The 16,120-nt window shown below is 39.3% G+C and overlaps 2 protein-coding genes across 2 annotated transcripts in view; one reads left to right on the plus strand and one right to left on the minus strand.

Annotated features, from left to right (window-relative positions):
• DDX10 (DEAD-box helicase 10) overlaps positions 1-15,134 on the minus strand; it is a 62,645-nt gene extending 47,511 nt beyond the window's left edge. The window contains exons 1-6 of the mRNA XM_028514857.2: positions 14,828-15,134; positions 6,612-6,672; positions 5,045-5,175; positions 3,886-4,044; positions 2,326-2,446; positions 1,364-1,553 (exon numbers count right to left, since the gene is read on the minus strand). Coding sequence (XP_028370658.2) covers positions 1,364-1,553; positions 2,326-2,446; positions 3,886-4,044; positions 5,045-5,175; positions 6,612-6,672; positions 14,828-15,013 — 848 coding nt within the window. The 5' untranslated portion in view covers positions 15,014-15,134. The remainder of the gene's footprint in view (positions 1-1,363; positions 1,554-2,325; positions 2,447-3,885; positions 4,045-5,044; positions 5,176-6,611; positions 6,673-14,827) is intronic.
• LOC118501211 (cytochrome c oxidase subunit 7B, mitochondrial-like) lies at positions 5,665-6,557 on the plus strand. The gene has a single exon (XM_036028600.1). The coding sequence runs from the start codon at positions 6,208-6,210 to the stop codon at positions 6,457-6,459; it is 252 nt and encodes an 83-aa protein (XP_035884493.1). The 5' UTR covers positions 5,665-6,207; the 3' UTR covers positions 6,460-6,557.
• Positions 15,135-16,120: the final 986 nt, after the last annotated feature.

The raw sequence follows: 16,120 nt of genomic DNA on the forward strand, positions 1-16,120 counted from the left end.
TGGGAACCAAAGTGTACCAGGTTCGATTCCCAGCCAGGGTACATGCCTGGGTTGCAGGCTATAACCCCCAGCAACCACACATTGATGTTTCTCTCTCTCTCTATCTCTATCTCTATCTCCCTCCCTTCCCTCTCTAAAAAATAAATAAAATCTTTAAAAAAAAAAAACCTTAAAAGTAACCCATAACCTACTTCTGGTTTTATATCTGCTGATGATTCAGAATTGGATAATTCTGTTAGAGTTTTTATTTTTTTCTGCATGGGAACTTTTCTTTTTCACTTTATCCTAAGCGGAGGAATCTGTTTACATAGTAAAAGCTACAGGAAGGACTCTGGTGCAACGCTAAATAGGTTAGGACAGATAAAGTAACTGTTTATGTGTAAGCCAGTTTAAAAAGGCCAAATTCTCCTATATTAAAGTCCATGTTTCATATAAAAATTTTGTAGTTAACATCAATATTGAGTAAATTTGTTATGTCAAATTCTAGTTTCCATTTTTACTGAAATGTGAATTCACATTTACAAATGATGAGATAGTTTAAAGAACTTAAAATGAGGCTTAAATAGTATTGAGCATTGTCTTGCTACAGTTAATTGTATCTGGATTCTAGGAAAAATAAATAATACTGGAAGTTGGGGGACAAAAAAAAACATATTCCCCAAACCAATTTACACATATCATTCACACACTTGCTCTCCCTTTTATACTTTTTACTGTCACATAAACACACATACCTTACTCTCCAGTTTTCAGTGAAACCACGATGAAACAATATTTGCTGGAACATTTTAAACAAACAAAGAAAGGTACTTGGCTAAATATTAATGCATTTTTTTAAAAAATGTGTTCCATAGCACATTAGTCCTACATAATACAGCTATAAAAAATGACTCCAGAACTAAATAATTTTGGTAAATACAGGAGTCTATATTCATCTCCCACTCCCTTGGAGAGTCACAATGTCTATGAAAATATTAAAGGTTCTGAGAAGTCTTAAAGAATACTGCTTTACTTTAAATCAATATTTGCTATTTTGCTATAGAGGAATGCATTCCCCCATACATTCCCATTATATGAGGGATTATTGGTGAATAAATACCTGTTAACATCTTATGAAAAAATGTTTGCTCCCCAGACTACATTTTGGAAAATCTGCATTAGTATATTCTCACATTTAAAAATGCAGAGAGAATTTAAATTAAGTTTTACTAATATATTTACTATGCTTTGCATATCTAATAACACATAAAATGGTATTTTCTTTCCTAGAAAAGTGGTATTAATTTGAAACATCAAATTCTTAAACTAAAAAGAAAAAACACTGGTTCTGATTGCATCAAATATGGTTTCAAATAGTGCATACCTGTATTTTGCTTTTTCATGAACCCAGACATATTCAGGGTTTTTCAAACTCAGGCGTGCAAGGTCCTTTACAGATTTGGTTTGTGTTGCTGAGAAAAGCAAAGTCTGACGTTTCTTGGGAAGATTTTCAATAATAGCATTCATTGTATCAGCAAAGCCCATATCCAAGATTCTATCTGCTTCATCAAGAACTAAAAAGGAAAGTTGAATTACATTTAAAATAGACATTAGGCTAAATGCAATGTGGTATCTTGGATTGAATCCTAGAATAGAAAAAGAACATTAATGGAAAAACTGGTAAAATCCAACTAAAATCTGCAATTTATATTATGTACATCTCTGAGTTTTGGCAAAGGCTCCACAGTTACATAAAGATGTTACACTAGAGGAAATTGGGGGAAGGGTATAGAGGGACTCTATATGATCACTGCAACTTTTCCACAAATAACTTTTCTAGAATGATTCCAAAATAAAAGCTGATATAAAGAAAACACGTTAGGAGCCCTGGCTGGGTAGCTCAGCTGGTTAGAGCATCGACCTGATGTGCCAAGGTTGTACATTCGATGCCTAGTCAGGTCACACACAAAAAGCAATCAATGGAGAAGTGGAAAAACAACTCAATGTCTCTCTCTCCCCCTCCCCTTTCTCTCTCTGAGATCAATAAATGTTTTTTTTTAAGAATGCACATTAGGTAATATCAGTGGTACCTTAAAAGATAAAAAAGAATCTTAGTATCACATACTGAAGTATCTTATTCCATATATGAGTCTTCCAACCAATTTCGATTTTTTAAAAAAATCTAGCTGTCCTCTCTGGGTTTAAAACCCATATACCAAAAAATTGTTTCAAGTTATTTCTCAAGTTGTGTTTCATCAAAATATTTATTGAATAAAACATTTCTATCATTAAAATTTCTGAGGGCTCTCTCTTGAGTTTTTTTTATTAGAAATTCATTAGACTCACCTAACATTTGGAGATTAGTAGCATGAAAACATATCGTTTCATCCATGTGTTGAAGAAGCCGACCCGGTGTGCAAACCAGTATATTTATGTTATTGATCCTCTCAGCTTCATGTTTCAGATCCTGAAAACAGTTGTTTCTTTTGATTACACAGACACATCACTGAGCAGCACCTGTGTAGCAAAACTATAAAAGCCATCTGCATATGGCATTTTATCATAGCAATGTACAGTACTCTAGAACTGTATGTAACGTCTATTTTTACAGCACATCCAAACTTCTGGGCCAAATAAAAGTTCTTAGTAAAAACCTAAAGAGCTCAGAGTTCCTCTAGATTCTTAATTATATGCAGGATTTTGAGGCCATGAAAAATATGAATGTTCCATGTCTTCATTTCCTCTTCGAACTGCAACAACCAACTTAAAAACCAGAATAATTCCCAGGACTCAGTAGCAATGAACAGACTTTCTGACACCACTCACTGTACTTCACCGACTGGGAGACTCTGGCAGAGACAAACATTCCAGGTATAATAGAAGGTAGAGCAGAAGTTGAACCACTGGTTTTACCATGACCTAAAATAAAAATTCCTCAAAACTGTATATTCCTGCCCTGGCTGGTGTGGCTCAGTGGATTGAGGACCAGCCTGTAAACCAAAGGGTCACGGGTTGGATTCCCAATCTAGGGCACATGCCTGGGTTGCAGGCTAGGTCCCCAGTTGGGGCATGCAAAACAACCACACATTGGTGTTTCTCTCCCTCTTTTTCTCCCTCCCTTCCCCTCTCTCTAAAAATAAATAAAATAAAACCTTTTAAAAATATTTTTTCTCCCTTTCTTCTGCTTCTGACTCAGCTATGTTTTGAATTATTCAACTTCTCAGATACTGTTCCCATGTATACTGTACTCCTGTGTATAATCTGCACCCACATTTTGGCCCAAACTTTCAGGGAAATATCTTTCATTTTATTTTTTTAATTCATTTTTTATTTATTTATATTTACCAATAAATATTTTTTATTTATTTACCAATAAACCAATTATCATATTCCAGGGTATTATTTTACATACAGATATCATTAGTGCTTTCTAGAATTATACTTTTAACGCATAAGCATAAATAAAAGAATTATAAACATTTATGTAGATATAGAATTAGTATTATTCATGTATGATGCATATCCTTATTTTTCCCTCAAAAATTTGGGCAAAACAGTGAGCATTATACACTGCAAAATACAGTACCTTATTAAAAGGAATTAGTCTGCATACTGAAATGGTAACTTCCCCCATGTACATTAACAAACAGATGTACAGGATGGTTAAAGTAAATGAGTCTCAAAGCTTGATCAATTCAGATACCCTGACTAAATGGACTTTCTGGACCTACAAAACTGACAACCAGCCTCTCGATGACAATGACTACATCTGGATGTTACTACCCCCTATCTAGAGGGCCAGCCTATCTATTAAGATGAATCTCCCACTCTTTCCAGTCAACTACCACAGTGTTCCAACATAAGGTATAGAATAAAAGAAATAAGGACAAAGACAAATGGACAAACCTTCCCACCAATGATGAGACCAGCAGAAAAGTCATGATTCTTTCCTACTTTTCTGAGAACCTCAAAGGTCTGATATGCTAGCTCTCTTGTAGGTGATATAATCAGAACCCCCAGCCCATCTGTTGAGGTCCACTGCAGACGATATAAGGCTTCCAACACCTGAAAAACAAATTCGTGTTCAGCAAGTCCTTAGGGAAGACAGCTTTTTGATTCCTGAATCAACCTTGCCACTTCAAATCAAAGGCACCTTCCAAAGAGAAGGCATACCACACACAAGTATTATCCAATCAGAAAAAAGAAATTGCTTACTTTGTTTTTCCTTCCATCCACCAGAAGCATCCTCCACCAAGTCATAAAAGGAAAAGAAACCCCACCCATGCCATGAAGACACCAGCAATCAGTGAAAAGTATGTGCAGCCCATAAACCATTTCAGAAAAATATGTGTCATCATTTTCTGAGTAGAAACCACATTAAAATAAACTCACATCTTTGCAGCTACTGTGGTTATACAGTGACAATTTTCCAGTTGTAGAGTGACATCATTATAAAAATTAGGATTTAAAAGAAGAATGGTTTGGCAATACTAGAAACAAAAACTTAAATGTGATTCTTTCTGAGCCAATTATTTTGTAGGAACTAAATTATGAAACCAACTGAATAACTGAAATATAAATAAATTCCTAAGAGGCTCTATTGTTTTAGTGCTCCAAAGGACAGATATCAATGTCCCAGAAAATTCTCAAGGAGTGACCATTCAATCTTCTCAATGTGAGCATATTTCAATTTTATCCTAAACAAAAGGTAAATATAAATGTAATTGATAGGTTTGTGAGGAGCACAGAAATAGTATCCCTCACCAGTCTTACAGCAGAGCAGAACCATTTTAACTGCCACCCTGGAACAGCCCACATCTTCAGAATATAATTGCTTTGTCAAAGCACAATAATTCATTTAATAAGTTATTGACTGCTCACATGTACAATGTGCTATGTTAGGACCTGGGTGAAGAAGAACATACCTGTCTGATAAACCTTGCATTCTAGCCAGGGAAATTGAAAATGAAATAACTCTTGACATAATTAAGTATTTCTATCTAGGCACCAAATGTCTTAAAATCACACAATAGAGAATCTGACCCCATATGAATAAGCTACTCACTGGAACAAGGAAAGCCAAAGTCTTGCCAGATCCAGTTTTGGCAGCTCCAAGAACATCTTTACCTTGCAAAGCCAACCCAATGGTCTGCTTCTGTATCTCTGTTACCAAACGGTACTGGGCTTCTTGCAAACCTGAAAATGTAAAGAGAAGGAGAATGAGAATTTAGAAAAATTCCTGTAGAATTATGGGCTGAACTGTGCACCACGCCCTTATATGTTGAGGCCTTTACTCCCCCCCGCCCCAGTACTTTAGAATGTGATTGTATTCAATGACAGTGCCTTTAAAGAGGCAATTGAGACCCTGGATAGGTAGATCAATTGGTTAGAGAATGTCATCCTAATATGCCAAGGTTGCAAATTCAATCCCTGATCAGGGCATACACAAGAATCAAACAATGAATGCATAAATAAGTGGAACAACAAATCGATGTTTCTCTGCCCCCTCCTTCCTCTCTCTTTAAAAAAATAAATAAAATAAATAATACTAATAATTAAAGAAAAGGTGACTGAGTCAAAAATAGATCATTTGGATGGACCCTAATCCACTCTGACTGGTGTCCTTATAAGAAAAAATTTGGACAAAGAGAAACTAGGGATATGACTGCACAAAAGGCCAACCCCATGCAGAGGCAGCAAGAGGGCAGCCATGTGTAAGCCAGGAAGAGGGCTTCTGTAAGCCGCTCTGACTCTCTGAAGAAAACAATCCTGTCAGGATCCTGATCTTTGGACTTCCAGCCTACAAAACTGAGAGAAAAAAATATCTTTGTTTAAACCACCCAGTCTGTGGTATTTTGTTCCAGTGGCACTAGCAAACCAATAAAAAAGGTGTCACATTTTTGTTTGTTCTCTAGCTTATTTTAACATCATTAGGTTTCATTTTAATTATACAGAGGCCCTAGCATCTTGTTTTTTTTACTACTGTTCTTTAACTAGTCCAGAAAGGATGATAATAACAAAGTGGTAAAACTTAAATGAATTAATATTGTTTCTTACAGGTTTTTGTGTTATTAAAAATTACTTGCCATGATAAGATTTTTCAGGTTGAACTTTCTCTAAACCTTTTGCCATTTATAAAAAGTACTGAGGTTCTTTGTGAGGGTACTAGATACCAAGTTCCAGCAAGCCAGCAGCTGCAGTTGTTGCAGTTCTGTCTTCAGCTTCACGATGTCTCCATTGGCCAATAACCTGCTAAGTCATCTCCCAGTTCAAAGCATTCAGCAAATAACGGCAAGGCAGAACCACCAGAAACAGACACCTGACTTCCATGACAAATATGGTAATGCTGTCTTAGCTGGTAGAGCCACTTTCTGTGTTACACATACAGCAACACAGATTGGAACAGAATGGAACCTGTCCCCCATTGGCAGAGTCACCCCAAAGGAATGGAAAGATGAGAAATCATCCCAGCTGGTATAACTGTCTCAAAACCAATTCATAATTGATGCCAAGTGAAGGCACTGTGTACCCACTAAAATATGGCATGATCAAAGAAATAAAGTACATTTAAAACCTTCTCCAAAAACCAGCATCAAAAAATCCAATATGTCCCAAGATCATAGTTTACCTACCTTTCAATGTTTTCTTAGATAAGGGGAAATCTGAAAATCTCGTAATTTCATTTACATTTATCTGAAAAGAAAAAGGGGACTATGTCAGATAAGACAAAATAACATACTACATAACTCATTTGTTTCATAACAACTTTTTTTTTTGGCCTAGCTCACTGTTGGTACTACAGGATTAAATTCAATCATCAACTCTAACTGAAAACCATTATTCTTTTTGAAAGGAAACATGCCTTGAGGAAGTTGTTACCCAAAATATAAGTTTGTAAAAATTTCAAATAACCAAAAAAAAAGCCTTCGTTCACTCAATACATATATAATACCTTGAACATCCTACACCTCTAAAATGTTAACACAGTAAACAGTCATCACAGTCATCACCACATCAATTTTAGGAAGAAAATCTACTTTCAGCCCATCCTTCAAGGAGTGTCAGTTCAAAAAATAAGAGGTAAAATGACTATAAACCACAGACCATAGTGAGAATAGTTCTATTTACACACTTTGGAGAATAGATTTAAGTTAGTTGGAAAATCCTATGGTGTTAGCACAATCCTTTCAAAGTTTAACCATAAGTCAGTGGTATGCGAAATCCAACCTGACAACTACGCATTTGGGAATATGTTGAAGGAGGGGTATTATTTAATAATAACCAGGGAAATGTCTCTGTCATGCTCTGAAGCCACAGTAAGTAACCCTGTGTCCTTCAACTTCACATTATCTATGTGTATTATTGATGTTCCTTATTGGCATCAACCCAATTTTCTGAATTTCATTTTGTCTCTTCAGGAGAATTATTTTACTACAGATGCTGAAAGCAAAACTACTGTTCAAATCTGGAACCGGCTGCCAAATTATTCATGATTCACAAAAGGGGGAGGCTGCATTCATAAGGTTCATTTATTTAAATTATACTCCAGGCAGTAAGGGATGACAGCTTGTATTTCATTTTATAGTCTACACATCTTCTTTCCCAAGATTTTTGCTATAGCCCACACAGCATTACTCTCTGGCCCCCAATGCTGAAATCACAAACATTAAAACATTACCTAAATCCCTACAAATCATTCCAGATAAAATTGGAGAGAAGACAGAATCAGTGTACTAGCATTAGAAGAAAATTATCTCATTTAGAAAATAATCTTCCAAAGGACACTAAAATTAGGTGCAGTACATATGGTCCACCCTGGCACATGTGCTATTAACAGCTAAAAAGCTGTTTTCAGAGAATGGAAAGCTTACAGAAGCTGGACAGGCAACACACTCTTGAATCCCTCCCAGAGATACAGGCAAAGGGACTATTCAAATGAAACACTGCACACCTTTCTAAAGTCCATTAACCTTGAGGGGGAGTCTGGAAGAATACTGTTCCAGCACTCTCTCAGCCACCAATGTAAATCTATAAACTACAGCCTTACAAAGAAGTCACCAAAAAAACCAAAGGACATTTTTACTTTGCTAATGCTCTAGAACAAGGGTCAGCAAAGTATGGCCCAAGGGTCCAATCCAATTTGGTGCCTATTTCTGTAAATGGTTTTACTGGAGCACAGCTACAACCATTCATTTATGTATTGTCTATGTAGTTGTGACAGAGAGGGTATGGACCACACCTAGTACAGGCATACCTCAAAGACACTTCAGGTTCAGTTCTAGAATACTACAATAGAATGGGTATTGCAATAAAGGGAAGAAGTCTTTTTGCTCATGGAGGATCTTGCCTTCAGTTTGTAAAAAAGGAACACCTGTGAAGCGCAATAAACCAAGATATGCCTGTATTGACTGGCCCTTTACAGAAAAGGTTTGCTGACCTGGTTCTAGAAGACTCTCAATTATATTTCCAAGAATACTTAGAAACCACAACAGAAGACAGCTTTGGTTCCTACAAACAAAATAACACTCTCTTTCCCATTCCCTTCATCCCTTGCTTTTCTTAGAAAAATCACTCTTGTCTTTCCAACCTTCACACTCCCCGTAAAAATCTGTAGCATTCTTCTGAAGTCAAAGAATGGATGTTTCAGTGGTGGTACCTGTTAAAGACTACGAACATTGGTGAGTAAGTCAGAGGAGAAAGAGTGAAGAATATGGTGAATTATCACTTAACAACTCTCTTATTACAGGTACATCTCATTTTATTGTGCTTCACTCTACTGAGCTTCACAGATGTTGCATTTTTAACAAACTGAAGGCAAGGCCGTCCACGAGCAACAAGATTACAGCTTGCTTTATAGTGATGGTTGGAATGAACCTGCAGTGTCTCTGAGGTATGCCTATATACTTCTTACAACTCTCTTCTTTCTCACAAAAATGAATAAATGCTTTTACATCCAAAAGCAGGAGAAAAAAATATAAAACCTAGAATGTTCCACCTATTGCAATCAGTGATGAAAAGCAATCTTCTTCAAATTATACCAAAATTCTTATTAAGAAAAAACAAACCTGGATTACAGAGCACAGCTGATTACATAGCACAGCTGATTATGATATAAATTTAAACCAATCTCAGATACAGAGAGTTTAAGTCATTCAGCAACAGTGAAGAGTTTGCTCAACATCTCTCAGAGCTTTATTTAGTCCCCACCTCTCCATTAGTCACTCCAGAACACACCCTTTCTGTGGTGGCCTTAGAAACTCATCACCCACTGTGAGGCGGACAGGAGACTGACAAAACCAGCAGTCACTGCCTAGGTCCACCACTGAAAACACCATGCTCCCTGGGCCTGCTCCCAATGACTGAACACAGCAGCACTAGGGCTACAGGCCCATTCCGGGGACAGGAAATTCCTCCAATGGGCAACTTTGGCTCGTACCACCTGAAGCTTTCTTCGAACTGTGCTGCAACCTGAGACACTTTCTCCCTGTTCCTCCTTCCATCCTCTCTCCTTTCCTTACCTATTTCTGTTCCCTTTCTTTCATGTTCAGAAATCCAACCCCCCCCCCCCCCCCCCCCCCCCGCATAACTCTCCAACTCACTTCATCCCATCTTGGCATCTGCCTGTCAGACGACCCTAGACCTAGACTCTGCCGAGAATCTCCTACCTAGTTTCTTGGCCTCCAGACCATTTATAGCTTGGATATGTTCTCTAACTGCCCCTCCCCCGCCCCTGAAACACTTCATTACTTCCAGATACAGCCTCTGACCACAGCCTCTATAAATTTCCCATTGTTGCTATACCAAATTACCATAAACAGTTGGCTTAAACCAACATAAATTTATTAACCTACAATTACGGAAGACAAGTCCAAAATGAGTCTCACTCAGCTAAAATCAAGGTGTTTTCAGGGCCACATTCTATCTAGTGACTCTAGTAGACAATCCATTCCCTTGCTTTTTCCAGTTTCTAGAGGCTGCCCACTTGCCTTGCTTATGGCCCCTTTCCATCTTCAAAGCCAGAAAGCAATGAACGGGCAAGTCTCTCTCCTTTCACAGCACTCTGACACTGACTCTTCTGCCTCCCTCCTTCACATTTAAGGATCCTTAGGTGATTGATTACATTAGGCCTACCTAGATAACCCAGATCAATCACCCTATTTTAAGGTCAACTGATTAGCAACGTTAATTACCCCATAACATGTAACTTATTCATAGGTTCTGGTGACATCTTAGGAGGCCATTATTCTATCTACAACAGCCTCCTAAACCAATCACAGTCCACCTCCAATCCTCTTCTCCAACCTCATCTGAAGCCAATCCAGGAGCACGAACCACACTCCAAAGAATAGTTCCCCTTTCATAAGACATCATGTATTTTCACATCTTTTTGTATTTCTTCATGTTGCTCCCTCCTCCTTGAATGTCCTTGCCAATATTTTTTACTGGAGAATACATCATTCAAGAGCTAGTTCCACTCATGACTACCACAAACCAGTGAATGGACAGTTTGCACACTACACAAAGGCCTCTGGTAAGGCTGAGGTATGGGGCTGAAATCCAACCCACATTCAGCTCCATCAGCCAGGCTTGAGGCTACAACCACCAGGAGGACAGGTGCCCAGAAGAAACACATTTTTCTAATTCATCTGGCCAAAAGAGGGCGCTGTACAGAATAACAACCTTCCCCCGCCCCCCAATTACACCACCCTCTAATACCACAGCACTGTGCATTATTTCTTACAACACTTGTCAAAATGTAGCTATCCCACCTACCTTGCTAGGGACACAGACAAGTTTTATTTCATCTACATGTACCTAGACCTCAACAAGTACCTGTCAAACTGCTTCAAAATGTTTCTAAATCAAATTGCTCAGTGAAGATACTGAGCACCACCTGTGTATTACAGTGCTGTAATAAGTCTTATACCAAAAAAAAAAAAGTCTTATACATAAATGCTGGGAGCCATACAGTGAAGGTCTGCCCCTTAGTTACCTAGAGAATAACGAATCTTCTTTGATGTACTCTGGTATTCCTAGCCCTGGATTACACTCTGCATTTTTTCCTCAACAAGGTCTTAAGAAAATATTTCTAAGATTTAAAAAACTAAAACAGAACAATATCTAAGGGAAAAAAATCATCTTTCAACTTAGCGAAAAGACTGAAAAGATGTAAATATTTGTACACTGCAACACAATAAGGATAGTGCTTTGGAGGTCTGGCATCAGATTTAAAGTACCTAGGTTAGAGCTTTTCATTAACTTTTTCACTTGCTGTTTAACCTTGCACAAATTATTGAACCTCATTGGGCCTAGAAGTTTCTCCACCTGTATAATGGAAACAATCTCACAAGGTTGTTTGTTTTGAAGATCTGGTAAGTCAACATATTAAAAAAGCTTAGTAAATTTAGTAATTTAAAACAAGACACAAAAAGAAGGGACCAATGTTATCAACTAGAATAAACCCATCTGGAAAAGGTCACTATGCACCAAACAACATCTAAACACCAACTGAGCACCTACTCAAAGACAGGCACTGTATGACCAGTGTCTGGGGAAAAGACAGATGAATGCATGAATGGTCTCTGACTTTCAGAGGCTCATGGTCTAGTGGGAGAGCTAACAAAGAAGCCAATCATCACAGTCTGGTGATGCATACTATAATAAAGGTATATACAAAATGCTACAGAACCATAACAGACCTAATTCTACCTGCAGAGGGCAGGAAGAGAAGTTTAAATCTTGATGGGCAAGTAGGTGTCCCCAGCGTGGAGGAAGGGGGTCCTCACTACAGTGAGAACATCAAGTACTAGGAAAAGACATGTCAAGAAACACAGCAATTCACAAAACTTCAAGCTGTTCTTTCAGGTATGCCTATCACAGACTGTTTGCTTTACATACATTATCTCATTTAAGACTTACAGCACCTTTGGTGGTTAATAATTTCTGCTGAATGAAGAAATTGAGGCTCAAGAACATTATGAAATGTTGCTAAGTCAATACTCAAACTGAGATTTAAACCAGGTCTGCCTGACCACAAATAACTTACTCTTCCAGTGGACTAGAGTATGCTGACATTAATTTGTTTGACCATTTTCCTGAAAGCAATTGTGAGCCAAGGAAAAGTTTTGATCAGAAGTTAAGTGACCTGATATTCATCTTGGAAAAAATCATTCTGGCAGCAATATGGAGGACAGATTAGAGAGAGATAAGGCCTAAAGGACAAATCACATCAGCCACCTGTTTTAGTAATTGAAGTTTTGCTGGAACACAACTAGTGTACACCCATTTGTTTAGTATTTACATGGCAGCTTTTGTGTTACAGTGTCAGAGTTGAGAAGGTCCACTCTCCTGACCTGAAAAGCTGACATCATTTACTATCTGGTCCTTTACAGAAAGTTTGCTGGCCCTTATTATAAGCAATAGCTACTGTAATAACCAGGCAAGAAAACAATGGGGCCTGAACTAGTGCACAGCAGTGGGGATGGAGAAGCATTTGAAAAAATTAAGGAGCAGAACAGATCACCAGTGTGACTGATGGGATATGAGTGGTGAAAGGGAAGTCTCTAGGATTACTCCTAGGTCTCTAGCTTAGCAGTGTGCTTAGATAGTAGGCTAGGATGTGCAAGGCTAAATAACAGTCCCCAAATACATCCATATCCTAACCCCTAGAACTGTGAATTCCACCTTATATGGCAAAAGTGACTTTGCTCATGTGATTAATGATCTTGAGATTTAAAGACTGTCCTCAATTATCTGGTTGGTCCCAGAAGTGTGCTTATTAAAAAATGGCAAAAGTATATTTGACACAGAACAGGAGAAGGCAAAGTGTCCAAGGAGGCAGAGATTGAAGTGATGTAGCCACAAGCCAAGGAATGCAGACAGCCCCTAGAAGCTAGAAGCACCAAGAAACTGTCCCTTAGAGCCTACAGAGCAAGTGTACCCCTGCTCACACTCAGTGAAACTCAGTGAAATCTCAGCCCAGTGAAACTGGTTTCAGACTTCTCTTCCAGAACAGTGACAGAAGAAATTTCTGTTGTTTTAAGCCACTGAGTTTGTGGTAAATTGTTACAGTGGCAATAAGGAACTAATACACAGAACTGTGAATTTAGAAAGACAAGATAATGAACTCAGTTTTGGACTTTTGGCAGCTAAGATATCCTATGATGCAGGTAAATACATTCAAGAAAGCCAGAATAAAAGGATACAAATCCAGAAGAGGTCTGGGAAGAACACAAAAAGAAGGAGCTATTGGTCCAAATGAATAAACCTTGGGATTATACCAGAGAACATAGTGGGAAGAAGGAAAAGCTGACGCTATACTATACCTCCTAACAATTCCAGTTTTTGATGAAGAGTCAAAAATACAGGATCTGGCACAAATAACACCCCTTTTTACTACCAAATCATAAGCATATAATTCTGAGGTCATGACAACATCACACTGAAGCACACCATATGACATTTTAGGTGAAATGTTCAAATTAAAACTATAAATTATTATGCCTATATTATTAACCTACCAACCACATTCAAGCAGGAGTTACTTCTACAGGACACTGTACAATTTCATGATAATTTACTTTACAGTGGCTTCTTGAAGTGCTATGTATATAGCAGCAGTAGTAATAATGAAGCAGCTAATACATGCAATAGTTATGTGTCAAGCATTGTGCAGAATGCTTTGCATGTGCTCCTACTAACTCTGCACAATTTAAAAGGTAAATATTATTATAGCTTTTAAAGACAAAAAGGGGAAAGCCAACACACTAACTTGCCCAGTCACTCTAAGCAAAATCTAGGATTAGACTGTTATCATCCTAACTCAAAAGCCAAAACAAACTCTAAGCTCTATCTAACCTTACTGGTGATCAAAGAATTTCAAGAAAAGCTATACCTGCATAACACATCATGACTTTAATGCCAGAAATGTTCCACATGTTAAATCCCTGATTATGCTGCACTAGAAGGGGGTATCACTGAGAGGCTGTGTGAGGTGGATAAAAGTCAAGAGATATAGGGAGTGCAAGGGAGGAAAATACAGGTACTGACTGCCCCAAGGAGCCTGAGGGGGAAAGAGGTCAAGAGATCAAAACACTAACTACTGGAAAGCTCATCTAAGAATATCAGCTATGAGGTAGGATGGTACCTACTAGAAACGGACCAGGAGTCCAGTTTTTGTATGCCAATTCTTGGGTGGGAATATAAAGCAAACAGAAAAAATGAGATAAGCAAAGGAAGGAAGATGGGTAAAGTCGAGGCACACAAGTCTAGCATAAAGGTTAAAAGCGAAGACTCTGGAATCAGAAACACATAGGTCTCAGTTCCAATTCCACATCACCTACTAAGCTTAGGAGGACAAGTTTCTTATCCTCTCAGAGCCTCAATGTTTTCATCTGTAAAACAGAAATAAAACCCATATCTCAGATCAAATCAAATAATGTTAAGCACATGCTAAGTGGCTTAAAATGCAGGTGTCATTATTGCCGTTATTGTCGTTAGTATTATTATGCACATTACTAGAACTATTACAGCATTAATCTCCCTACCCTTAAGTATGATTGCATTTCTACTATTTTATCAAGAACAGTGTGGTGAGCAGAAGAGCAGCCAGGACTTCCCAGAGGCCTGGGTTGTGGTACCGAGCAGACCACCTATAGGTAACTCCACTCCCTTCACCAGTCCAGTGGACTACAGCTGACTCCCCTGGCCTTGTCCCCACTGACCGGTCCGCCCCCCCCCCTACGCAGCTCAGCACCGCAGCGACACACAGCCTAGCTGCCGGCCATCCCACTCGCCACCCCACGTGCATCGGCCGCTGCACCGCGTCCCCTCCCTAGGCTGGCCTCACCTTCCCGTAGCTCTGCAGGAGGCGGCTGATAGTTTCGCGCTCAACCTGCCATTCGGGCTTCTTCAGCTGCTTCCTCAACTGCTTCTTTTTACTCTGCTTATGGCTGTGTTTCTTCTTCCAGCGGTTGAAGCTCTGCACTGGATCGAGCCGGGCTCCTGCATCTCGAGAGTCGGCAGCTTTGCCCATCGCGGAGACCGAGGCTGAGGTGGCGGTAGAGGCTGAAGCTGTGGCAGCCCAGACAGCTCCACACGCGAGTTGCTTACGGCCAGAGTAGAGGACGCGGAACCAGCGTGGGGAAAAAGAACAGGAGCGCACGCGCAAAGCCAGAAGCCCGCCCCCGAGCTTTTAACCCCGGTCACCCGCCAATGAGGGCAAGGAAAAAGGGATTTGGGATTGGTGACTTGCACACCTAGGGGCGTAGCGGAGCTGTGCGGAGGAAACGGAGGCGGAGCGATTTGAGGAAGAAGGCGGAGTTGAGTATTATCTGGAGCGCTGCGGCTCTTTAAACTGGTGCTTCCGCGCTGCTAACTGTTACTATGGTGACGTCAGAACTCGTTAACTCTAAAGGGCTCCTCAGGCCTGTGCGTGGTTTAGCACGGCGAAGCGTGAGTGCGCGCTCACCGCTCGCACACCGCGCACCGCGATCTGTGAATTATGACTGTTAAGACTCGTTTCCCATACTTCAGCGCATGGAGCCAAGGGGATTTACCCAAAAATGAAGAAACTATTTCGTAACTTCTGATTTTCATCCACTGCAGGGTACCTCCCTGGAATAAGGTTTTTTCCCTTTTTTGGGGGGGGCGGGGTGCTCTCTGACTGTATACTGCAGGTAACTAGAGCAGACTCGTACTGAATTTGCTTTAAAATGCTATTATGAAGACAAAATGACAACTAAAAATAACGAATTAAAGGAAACATTCTTGGCTAATTTGCTTCCAATGGATGGCTTTTTGGCACATTATCGTACAGGATTTACAGGTATACAGTGGAAGGAGGTGAGGACAGACTTGTGGCAAGGAAAACGGGGAGATTAGGTTCAAAATTCACATGGAGTTTGGGCCCTCAAATACCCTTTCCATCTCCACATGACTACCCCCAACCACTGCCCACCCTCTACAAAAGAAGGTTTTGCGGGGTAGAGGGCGTGAACTAGATAATTTCGACACTCCGTATCACTAGATGTGGTGTAAAGCTCAATGAGGGGAGGTTATATTAAAGTATATATACATCTACAAAAAAATTAAAAACAGAGCTACCACATAATACAGCAATTCTGCTTCTGAATATATACAC

This window comes from Phyllostomus discolor, chromosome 6 (genome assembly GCF_004126475.2).
Source record: "Phyllostomus discolor isolate MPI-MPIP mPhyDis1 chromosome 6, mPhyDis1.pri.v3, whole genome shotgun sequence".
Taxonomy (NCBI): Eukaryota; Metazoa; Chordata; class Mammalia; order Chiroptera; family Phyllostomidae; genus Phyllostomus; species Phyllostomus discolor.